Here is an 11652-nt window from a genome sequence, read left to right as displayed (position 1 = left end):
ACTTACAGTCAGAGAACTGATTCTGTTGTGATTTTGTGCATAACAACTGATATAGTACATGTTTATAGAATGAAGATGAATATTCTAGCTGTGGAAACCTTAGTAGTTAAACCAATACATAGAGTTTGTTAACTGCTTCATATAATTCCTAATTATAGAGAGGATTCCAATGAAGACTGGCAATGTATTCTATAGAAAGCAATAATCTGATGGGGCCCACATGAATTAGCCTCCGGTATTTCCCACTGGCTAAATGTGTTTCATTTAAGAAAGTGAAACCCTCAATGAGTTTATTTTTCTCCTTGGATTAGGGAAATTCACTGGGGAAGTAAGTGCTGGTTAGTATTTTGTATTGTGTCATTCACTTCCATTTCTGTAAGGATTCCCAGTGTTCTTGTGGTGGGTATTATGCTGGAGATGCAACTGGCCAATTGTGCAGGAAAGAAGATGAACTTTTTGAATGCTGCTATTATTTATTTCAAGTAGACAGGCAAGCTATTCTTTCAGACGTAGACCTGTGGTTAACCTTACACTGTGTATTTTCTTGTAAAGAGATGAAACGATTCCAAGGAATGGCTAGGAGGGAGCTTCCAGCAATTCTAACACTTGAATCTTTCAGTTGAAAAGTTGTTGAAGGGTATTATACACCTGTTAAATCAAGCATGTTTTGTAAAACTTAGAAAAAGAACAAAGAGTTTGCATCACTTATAATGTGGGGAATTTTTCTTTCAATTTGTTTCTTCTCTTAACTTTCTTATCTTTTAGTTAATTTTCCTCTTACAGCAGGATTGTAGGACTGAGCTACTCTATCTATCCAATCTCCCAAGAAAGGATTTCTGTTTCTGTTCTCAATAACAAATTATTTCCCTATATATCTTCTTTTTGGAGCATTATATAGTGCAATGGTTCTCAAACTTCAGTGTATGCAAAAGTCATTTGAAACCTATAACCACATTGCAACTTCCTGGACTTCACCCTCATATTCTAAATCAGGTAAGATATTTATGTAATATTTTGAGGAAGCACACTGAATTAATAGTCTAGAGCTTGGATTGAGAAATCATGGCCAACAAGCCAAATCGAGGCTGATGTTTGTTTTATTAAGTAAACTTGTATTGAAACACAGCCAAGTTTCTTTATTGACATGCTGTCTATGATTCATTTTTGTTACAAAGCAGAGTTGATTAGTTATAACAAAGACCTTCTGGGTTGTAAAGACTAAAATATTTGCCTCTTGTTGACCCCTGACCTAAAGTCCTGAAATATATTTGTGTTATGTGTTCAGCATCTTCTACTAAATATCATCAAATACTACCACGATCAAAAATGAAATATTACCATCTCAGAGATACTATCATCTATTTGAACATTTGAATTCCTCCAACAAAACTTCCCCTGCCATGAACCCTGATCTAAATGAAGTGAGCCTAAAGGCAGTGTCCCTTCATTTTACAGTTCTAAGGTAACCAACGAGGTGAGCCTCTGCACATATTGTCTACTCCCTCTCCAACCTAGCTCTAATTAGAAAGGGCAGTTCATCTCTGAGGTAGCTAATTGTTCCTGGACCTAATCTGAAAACAAAGGATAATAATTTTAGAACACGTAGTCAATTGACTCTGTGCTCATCTCCTGGAGTGGTCTTGATATTTAGAGATAGTAAACCTTGGGCAGTGCAGATATTTTAACCTGCAGCTATGAGCTAGATATATGTTATAAAATTATCTATTTGTGATACCTATATATTGTTGATTATTCTAATGATTATCCCAATTTTTGAACTTTCTTTTGAATATTTTATTTATTTATTCATGAGAGATACAGAGACATAGGCAGAGGGAGAAGCAGGCTCCTTACAGGGAGCCTGATGTGGGACTCTATCCCGGGACTGGAATCATACCCTGAGCCAAAGGCAGGTGCTCAACCACTGAGCGACCCAGGCATCCCAATTTATGAACATTTGTAATCATTTAATTTAAATGCCCTCTCTGACCATCAGACGTGTCAACCTTTACTTTACAATTTCAAACCACTGCTTACCTTACAACCATCCTAAATATCAAAAGATTATTTGAAGAATAATAGACAAAACTTACAAAACTTTGATAAAATATTTATTCATTTAAGATTTACTTATTTATTTATGATAGACAGAGAGAGAGAGAGAGAGAGAGAGAGAGAGGGGCAGAGACACAGGCAGAGGGAGAAGCAGGCTCCATGCGGGAAGCCCGAAGCGGGACTCGATCCCGGGACTCGATCCCAGGACTCCAGGATCGCGCCCTGGGCCAAAGGCAGGCGCCAAACCGCTGAGCCACCCAGGGATCCCTGATAAAATATTTAAATCTACAAATGCAAGACATGCAGTTAGCTCTAAGTATGAAAAAAAAAAACACAAAGAGATCATAAAAAAAGACATATTGTAATGAAATGGCAAAAGACAAAGAAATGTTTTGAAAGTCACAAAAGAGGCACTTGTTATATATAAGAGAATCTTAATAGGATTATTAGCTGATTTCTCATGAGAATTTGAGAAAGAAGTGGGATGCTAAGAAGGCAGTGGGATAATCTATTTAAAGTACTAAAGAAAAAATTTCCAGAAAACAAAAAATTCTATCATCAAAAGGCCATCAAAGCTGCCCTTCAAAGTTGAGGGAAAAATCAAAAGATTCCAGGATAAACAACAAACTGAGAGAGCTTATTATCAATAGATCTGTCTTAGGAGAAATACAAAATAAAATCTTTAGTTTGAAATGAAAGAGTTCTAGACAGTAACTCCAAGACATATGAAGCTGTAAACTCTCCAGTGAAGGTAAATGCATGGGCAAATATAAAACTCAGTGCTATTGGGCAGCCTTGGTGGCACAGTGGTTTAGCACAGCCTGCAGCCCGGGGTGTGATCCTGGAGACCCAGGATTGAGTCCCACGTCCGACTTCCTGCATGGAGCCTGCTTCTCCCTCTCCCTCTCTCTCTCTCTCTCTCCTCTGAATTTTTTTAAAAAATTAAAAACTCAGTGCTATTGTTATTATATTAATATTATATAAAGGTATATTAATATAATTAACATTTTATTGATACTTTGCAATTTTTTCTACAGGATTTAAAAGACAACTGCATAAAAATGTTTATGTGTCCATGACATTAAGCACATGATATATGAAGATATAATTGTGGCATCAGTAATGAAAAAGACCAAAGAAGTTCAGAAATGGAGCTGTACAGTAGTGTTTTTGTATGAGCTTACACTTAAGTCAGTGTCAATTCAAATTGGATACTATATGTAATCCCCATGGTAACTGGAAAGAAAATACCCATAGAATATTCATGAAAGAGATAAGAAGAGGATCTAAATATATCACTATAGGACATTAGCAAAATGATGGACTAGGAAGCTCCAGACCCTCATTTCTCCATGAAAATACCAAACACACAACATAAAGACCAAAGTAACTTTGTGGGAACACTAGATATCAATCAAGAAACTGCAACACCTAAATGATTACCTAAGCATGAGAAAGGCACATTCCACATGGTTGGAAACTGTCGTATTTTTGCTCCTTAGTCCCACCACACAGCCAGAAAAACGTCACATGGTCACAGTCCCTGGTTCTTCCCTCAGGATGGAAATACAGAAATGAATATTGCTTGTACATTCTGGCTTATTATTTTTTTTTTGAGATCGTATTTATTTATTTGAGAGAGAGAGAGAAAGAGTGCTTGAGCAGGGGGAGGGCTAGAGGGCAAGGGAGAAGCAGATTTCCCACTGAGCAGGAGCCTAACTTGGGGCTGGGTCCCACCCAGGACCCCCAGGGATTGTGACCTAAGCCAAATGCAGACACTTGCCTGACTGAGCCACCCAGGCATCCCCATTCTGGCATATTTAAGAACTGCTCCAGCAACTGGTTTTTCTCTCTCTTCTAAAGTGGAGCACTCATGGGAAAGATGGCAGTTTGGATATCAGAAAGGAGGCAACTAAAAACAATGAAAGGCACTGAAGTAGGAGACTGATGTAGGTGATTGCATATTCATGCCTGCCTGGGGCAAGAGATTATAAGAAGAGGGAATACAACAAAACACCTGAGGCTCTGAGAAGAAGCAAAAGTAATACTATTAGGAAAATTAAGATACTTAAAAATAGTAATGTATACCAGAGAACTTGGAAAAAAACAAACATAACCCCCCAAAAAACCCAAAAACATAACAAAAACAAACAACAACAAAAAACATCCACAGATTCGGGGAAGATATATCCTGCACAATACTTTGAAAGGACCTCAGCACCTGGGCACCAGGGGCACCTGGTGGCTCAGTGGCTGAGCATCTGCCTTTGGCTCAGGTGGTGATCTCAGTGTTCTGGGATTGAGTCCTGCATGGGGCTCCACACAGGGAACCTGCTTCTCCCTCTGCCTATGTCTCTGCCTCTCTCTCTGTGTCTCTCATAAATAAATAAATATAATCAAGAAAGAAAGGAAAGGAAAGGAAAGGAAAGGAAAGGAAAGGAAAGGAAAGGAAAGGAAAGGAAAGAAAGAAAAGAAAAGAAAGAAAGAAAAGAAAAGAAAAAGAAAAGAAAAGAAAAGAAAATCAGTGAACTGAATTCAAATCATTTGAAATCATTGAGTATGAAGAGCAAAAAGAAAAAAAAAATAAAGAAAAATGAAGAGAGCTAAGGGATGTATGGGGCACCATGAAGTAGATCTGTATCTGTGAATGTAAGTCCTGGAAGAAGAGAGAATGAAAGGGAAGAGTATTTACTTGAAGAAATAATGTCTGAAAAGTCCCAAATTTGAGGAGACAGATAACAAAAATACTAATACAAGAAGTTAACACATTGTGAGTAGAAAAAAATCTAAAGAGACTCACATTGAGACACATTGTGATCAAACTGTCCAAAGTTGTAATACAGAGAGAATCTTGAAAGCAATGAGAGAAAAGTGGCTTGTAACATACAAAGAAACCTCCATAAGATAATAAGCTGACTTCTCAGCAGAAATCTTGCGAGTTGAATGAAGTGGGAAGAAATATTTAAAGTGTTGACAGAAAAAAAGTAACAGGAAACCAATAATTCTATTTCTAGCAAAAATGTCCTTCAAAATAATGAAAACTTAAGACTTCTCCAGATAAATAAAATCTGAGGAAGTTCATTACTGATTTTCATCAAGGGAATCCTTCAAGCTTGGAAAAAACAAAATAATAGACAGTACCTAATAGAAGTAAATATATGAACCAATATAAAAATGGTATTGTTATGAATTTTTTTTTGATTAACTTTTTACTCTTTCATAGAATTTAAAAGTGAAAAGTATACAAAATATTTTAGATCTATGTTAATTGGTATATAGTATATAAAGCTTTAACATGACATGTTATAGTGGGAAAGAAGCATAGCTGCAAAAGGTAAAGATTTTCTTAATGTGATTGAAATAGGTTGTTATCCACTAAAATAGATTGCTATGACTTTAGGATGTTTTATGCTATTCTTTGGCATACACAAAGGAAAAAATAATTATATAGAATATACCACAGAAAATAATCTGAATACAGAGAAGGTAAAGCTAGAAGAAAGAAGGGATTTTAAAAAAAGCTATAAGAAAAAAAAAGGCAAATTCCTTCTCTATCATTAGTTACTTTAAATTTAAGCAGATTAAGTTCTCCAAATAGTAGATATAGGTTAGTAGGATGAATGAGAAAAAACACAGTACCCAATTACTATAATATCTCGTAAGATATTATAATATCTGTAAGAAACTCACTTTTGGTCTAAGGAAAAACCTAGGTTGCAAATGAAACAATGGAAAAAGATACTACATGCCACTTGTAACCAACAAAAATAGGAGTGGCTATTTTAATGTTTAAAAATAAAATGTAAGTAAAATCTTTTTAAAATCACAAATTTAGACATTACATAATAATTGAAGTGTCATTTCTTCAAAATATACAACAATTACATATGCACCAAATATCAGAGCTCCTTCATATCTGAAGCCAACATTGGCACAACTGAAGTTCTACAGTAATAGTGGAAGACTACTACATTGTACTTTAAATAATGGATAGAACAACCATAGAAGGTCAATAAAGAAATAGAGAATATCAACGACACTATTAATAAGCTGGCCTAAGAGACCTTTTTATCCAAAATCTGTTTATCGGGATAGTTTCCCACTTATCTTGATTTAGCACTAAAAGTTCTGCTTTCAGCTGAAGGAACATCCTTCTGTGAGTCTAGCTTTTCCTCCTGTAGGCTGGCAAAGGACAGTGGAGCAGCCAACACACAAAACTACTACGTGTGCATAGATAAACATGGTGGTGATTTTATAGCATCCTGGGTACTTCACATCCATGATGAAGTAGGAGTTGGGGCTCTGCACTAGGCACTTCTTCTTATGCTTCTTTTTCTCCTCTTCTGTGGACAGATGGAAGATGTCCTTCACAATAAGCATGTACTCATGGGAAGGTCACCATTGCCAGAAAGTCTGGACCTAAGAGACATTTATGGCACAGAGCACTCGACAACAGTAGATTGCAACAGTAGGTTCTCAAATATACATGGAATATTTTCTATAATAGACCATATGTATAGTCACAAAATAATTGTGACTTAAAAATTATTTTTTAAAAAGATTTTATTTATTTATTCATGAGAGAGAGAGAGAGAGAGAGAGAGAGAGAAAGACATAGGCAGAGGGAGAAGCAGGCTCCATGCAGGAAGCCCGAGGTGGAACTCAATCTCAGGACTTGATCCTGGAACCCCAGGATCATGCCCTGAGCCAAAGGCAGATGCTCAACCACTGAGCCACCCAGTCACAAAACAATTCTTAATACATTTAAATATATTGAAATAAAATGTCTTTTCAATTACAATGGAATTAAATTAGAAATTGATGGCAGAAAGAAAACTGAAGATCTGAAAAATGTCTGTATCCTTAAACAACAGTTCAAAGACATCACAAGGAATTTGAGAAAATAGCTTGAGACAAATGAATATGTAAACACAGCATGATTAAACTTATGGGATGCAGTGAAAGCAGTTCTGATAAGGGACATTATGGCTATAAACGGTTACATTAAAAGAGAACAAAGATCTTAAGCCAACAGTCTAAATGTTTACCTTAAGAAACTAGAAAATTAGAATTCACTGTATCTGAGACTAGCTGAAGGAAGAAACAATACTGAGCACAGAGATAAACAAAATAGAGAATAGAAAATATAAATAAAACTAAAGATTAATTCTTCAAAAATATTGAGAAAATTAATAAACAATTAGCAGGACTAAAAAAGAAACAAAGACACAAATAAGTAAAAAGAAAAAAGGTGTTGTCAGTGTACTATAAACTACATACTGAAAAACTAGATAATCTAGATGAAATTGGTAAATTCTGGGAGATATGTAACCCACCAAACGAAATCATGAAGAAATAGAAAGCTTGACAGACCTAAAACTAGTAAGGAGAATGAAGCAGTAATCAAAACCTCCAAAATAAAACAAACAAACAAACAAACAAACAAACAAAAAGCTAAAAACCAGCAGTCATTACTAGCAAATTGTACCAAATATTTAAAGAGAAATAAATACCAATACTCCACAAATTCTTACAAAACATTGAAGAAGAGGGAACACTTCTTTTTTTTTAAGATTGATTATTTATGTATGTATTATTTATTTATTTATTTATTTATTTATTTATTTATGAGAGACAGACAGAGAAAGAGGCAAAGACATAGCAGAGGGAGGAGAAGCAGACTCCACGCAGGGAGCCTGATGAGGGACTCCATCCTGGAACTCCTGGATCATGCCCTGAGCTGAAGGCAGATGCTCAACCACTGCATCACCCAGGTGTCCCAACTAATTCCAGGACGCCAGTATTTACCTGATCCTAAACCAAGACAAATGCAATACAAGAAAATAGAACTACTGGGCAGCCCGGGTGGCTCAGCGGTTTAGTGCCACCTTCAGCCAAGGGTGTGATCCTGGAGACCTGGGATTGAGTCCCACATCAGTCTTTCCTCAGGGACCTGGCTTCTGAGTATGTCTCTGTCTTTCCTTGTGTCTCTCATGAATAGATGAATAAATAAGAAAATCTTGAAAAGAGAGAAGTGAAGTTTCCTGTCTCTTTTTTTTTTAACTTCAAAACTTATTACAAAGTTCCAGTAATCAAAAAATATGGTATCGACTTAGAAATAAACATAGACCAATGAAGTAGAATGGAATCCAGAAACAAATCCTCAGATAATCAAATGATTTTCAACAGAGGTGCCAAAAACATTGGGAGAGAAAGGAAAACAAGCTGTCCTGGAAAATCTTGATATCCACATACAAAATAAATGAAATTGGAACTTTTCCTTGCACCATATACAAATATTAATCCATAATGGATCAAAGACTTAAACGTAACACTTAAAACTATACACTCGAAAGAAATCAGAGGGGAAAAGCTTCATGACATTGGATGTGAGAATTATTTATTCGATATGACAAAAAGTACAAGAAAATGAAGAAAGTAGATAAATTGCATTACGTAAACTTTGCATTTCTATGCATCACAATCAACATAATAAAAAACAAGCCATTGAATTTGAGAAATATTTGCAAATCATGTATATGCTGAGGGATTCATATCTAGAGTATACAAAGAACTCCTTTGCAGGGGACCCAAATGGCTCAGTCAGTTGAGTGACTAACTCCTGGTTTCGGCTTCGCTCATGATCTCAGGGTCCTGGGATCAAGTCCCATGTCAGGCTCTGTGCTCAATATGAAGTCTGCTGGAGATTTTTTCCCTCTTCCTCTGCTCCTCCCCTGCTCATGCTCCGCCCCTACTTTTCAATATCTTTTTAAAAAGAACTGCTTTGCTTTATTAACAAAAGCCAAACAACCTAATTTTTGAAAAGGGGCATTTTTTTTTTTTTTGGAGTGGGTAGGATAAGTATTTGGGTAGAATTTTCACCAAAGAGGCATGCAAATGATCAAAAACCATGTGGAAAGATGCTCAACATCACTATTTATTAGGAAAATATAAACCAAAACTACAGTGAGAAACCATCTCACATACATTAGAATGGTATTGTCAAGAAAGAAAAGAAAGAACATAAATGTTAGTAGGGATGTGGAAAAATTGGAACTCTTGTATGCTATTGCTTTGGAATAATAATAATAAAAAAAAGTACAGCCATTATGGAAAACAATACTGTGGTTCTTCAAAATATTAGAAATAGAATTCCCACATGATTTGGCAATTCTACTTCTAAAAGATTTGAGAGCAAATCACAAAGAGCTATTTATACGTTTATCTATGTTGCAGCACTACTCACAGTAGCCAAAATGTGGAAACACTCAAGTGCCATCATCAGATGACCAGAAAAGCAAAATATGGTACGTATATGTATATACGTATAATGGAATATTATTCAGCCTTAAAATGATGGGAATTCTAACACATGCTACAATATAGATGAAGCTTAAAGACATTAGGCTAAGTAAAATAATCCAGTCACAGACACACACACACACACACACACACACACACACACAAATACTGTATGATTCATGAGATCTTTAGAGTGGTCAGATTCATAGATACAAAATGTAAAAGGGCTGCTTCCAGAGACAAAAGAAATGGAGGTGGTTGTTTAATGAGTACAGTGTTTCCACTTGCAACAATTAAACGTTTCTGAAAATAGATAAAGGGTAATAATTATATAACATTGTAAATGCACTTAATGCCAGGGACTTCTATTTTTTCTCTTCTATTTTCTTTTTCTTTTTTTTTTATTGAGAGGGAGTAGAGTGAGGAAGAGAGATAATCCCAAACATTATACCCAGCACAAATCGGGTGACACTGAGATCCCATGACTGAAGCCAAAATCAACAGTCTGATGCTTAGCCAAGAGCCACCTGAGCCCCCTGGTGCCAGTGAATTCTTAAAATGATACAATGCTAAATTTTATTTTATGTATATTTTATCACAGTAAAAGAAATAAATGGAGGAAGGTAAAGAAGGAAGTGAGGGAGGGAGAGAAGATAGAGATAACTAGTTTGTATCCTAGGTAAACAATACATTATGTAAGTTCCTTAGAAAGTCATTTGAACTTCTACAACTTCATTTTCTACTTTTTAAATATATATAGTTTTTAAGTATTTAAACCTTATACCAAATATCTGATTTATCTCTCTTCATTATAACAAACAAAATCAATTGTTTCAAGGACACTCTGTATTAACATACAAACATAAAGTGCCATAATATGAAATATAAATTCAAATGTTTTTAGGATTATACAAAAATTGATACAGGTAACATATTTCATACTCTCTTCCATCACTCAACATAATGGTACAGTTGATAGAGCTACCATTATTTAGTAGTTTTGGATTTCATTTGATTCAGATTAGTTTACTGAAATTTACTAATTGGAACACAAAGGGATTTAGGGATAACCTAGAGAATTTAATCTATTGTGACTTTATCTGTTTCTAGTTTTAGTTTATTAAAGGATTTTACTTAAATAAATCTTCAAGCAGAGTCTAGTCTCTAGAGTTAAGTGATCATTAAAAATTGAATGTTTCCAAGGATGAAAAGAAAAAGCACCTGAATATTCCTAGGACTAGTACCATGATGCTGTGACTGTAATTGAAAATAAACAGAGTCTATAAAATTGTATCTTTCAAAACTCAAAAGCAGTGAACCAACTGGGAACCTAAAAGAAGTGGAATAATATTGTCAGTAGCCTCCAAAACATAGGATTCACCAAAGTTAATAGGAATCTTTACAGAGTAACTGTGGTGAATAGTTTGCCAATAACACCCAGAGCCAAAAACATATCAAATATGTCAATGGTGTCTTAAAGTTATTATTCATTTTAATTAAGGCACAACTGCCCACGTTCTTATTGAAGCAAACTCATTTGCAATATTTGCATCTTATTCCTAGAACATTTTATTGTCACTATTTACATGAAATGCACTCTAACATAAATGGCTTTCATAAAAGTTGCCAACTTCCAACCACCTGCTGTCTGTTGACAGCCTTCGCAGCAATTCTACTGCTGCAAAGTGATATTCGACTGAATACCTACTGTCGGATCCACACACCATTCTTCTAGGTTATGCAGTTTGTTGAAATGAGATCATATTTACTAATCCTTTTTTTGCCACCTCTCAGTCTTCCTGGTATTACTTGCTCTGATTGACTCCACCAAAGGCATCGGGCAAGTAGAAATGTGATCCTATTTGGAAACTTCATTTTCCTGCAGTTCACATGGGAACAGCAACCGAGAAGTGTGTGGTTTGGAGCGGTTGCCGATGGAAAATAGACTGATAGAAAGTTCAGTGTGTGAAATGGAAATGTCCTGCTGCCAGTTCAGCCATGTCTATGCCATTTTGGGAACAATGTCTCATTGAAGCACTTGGAATTGTACCAGTGTTGATAGACAAGGGTGTCAGATGGAGGGGGTTTAGGAAGCCCTGCAGGGAATCTAGTGTGAGGAAGTACTTGTGTGGATAACAGATAATTTCTCTATACACCAAGACATGTTGCTCTTAAACAAACTATTTTACACAAAGCCTTGTACACCAATTCTTCATAGGTGACTACCTTGCAGCACTTAGATCATATATGCCCAGAGGGTCCCAGAAGCCTATGTAAATGGTTTAAGCAATCCAG

At 35.6% G+C, this 11652-nt stretch overlaps 1 protein-coding gene across 1 annotated transcript; it reads right to left on the bottom strand.

The window, feature by feature from the left end:
• Positions 1–6189: 6189 nt before the first annotated feature.
• On the bottom strand, positions 6190–6435 carry LOC121481831 (40S ribosomal protein S27-like). The gene has a single exon (XM_041739373.1). The coding sequence runs from the start codon at positions 6433–6435 to the stop codon at positions 6190–6192; it is 246 nt and encodes an 81-aa protein (XP_041595307.1).
• Positions 6436–11652: the final 5217 nt, after the last annotated feature.

Source organism: Vulpes lagopus, chromosome 24 (genome assembly GCF_018345385.1).
Source record: "Vulpes lagopus strain Blue_001 chromosome 24, ASM1834538v1, whole genome shotgun sequence".
In the NCBI taxonomy this organism is placed as follows: Eukaryota; Metazoa; Chordata; class Mammalia; order Carnivora; family Canidae; genus Vulpes; species Vulpes lagopus.
The sequence above is the reverse complement of the archived record's forward strand: the minus strand, read 5'-3'. Positions and strand labels throughout refer to the sequence as shown.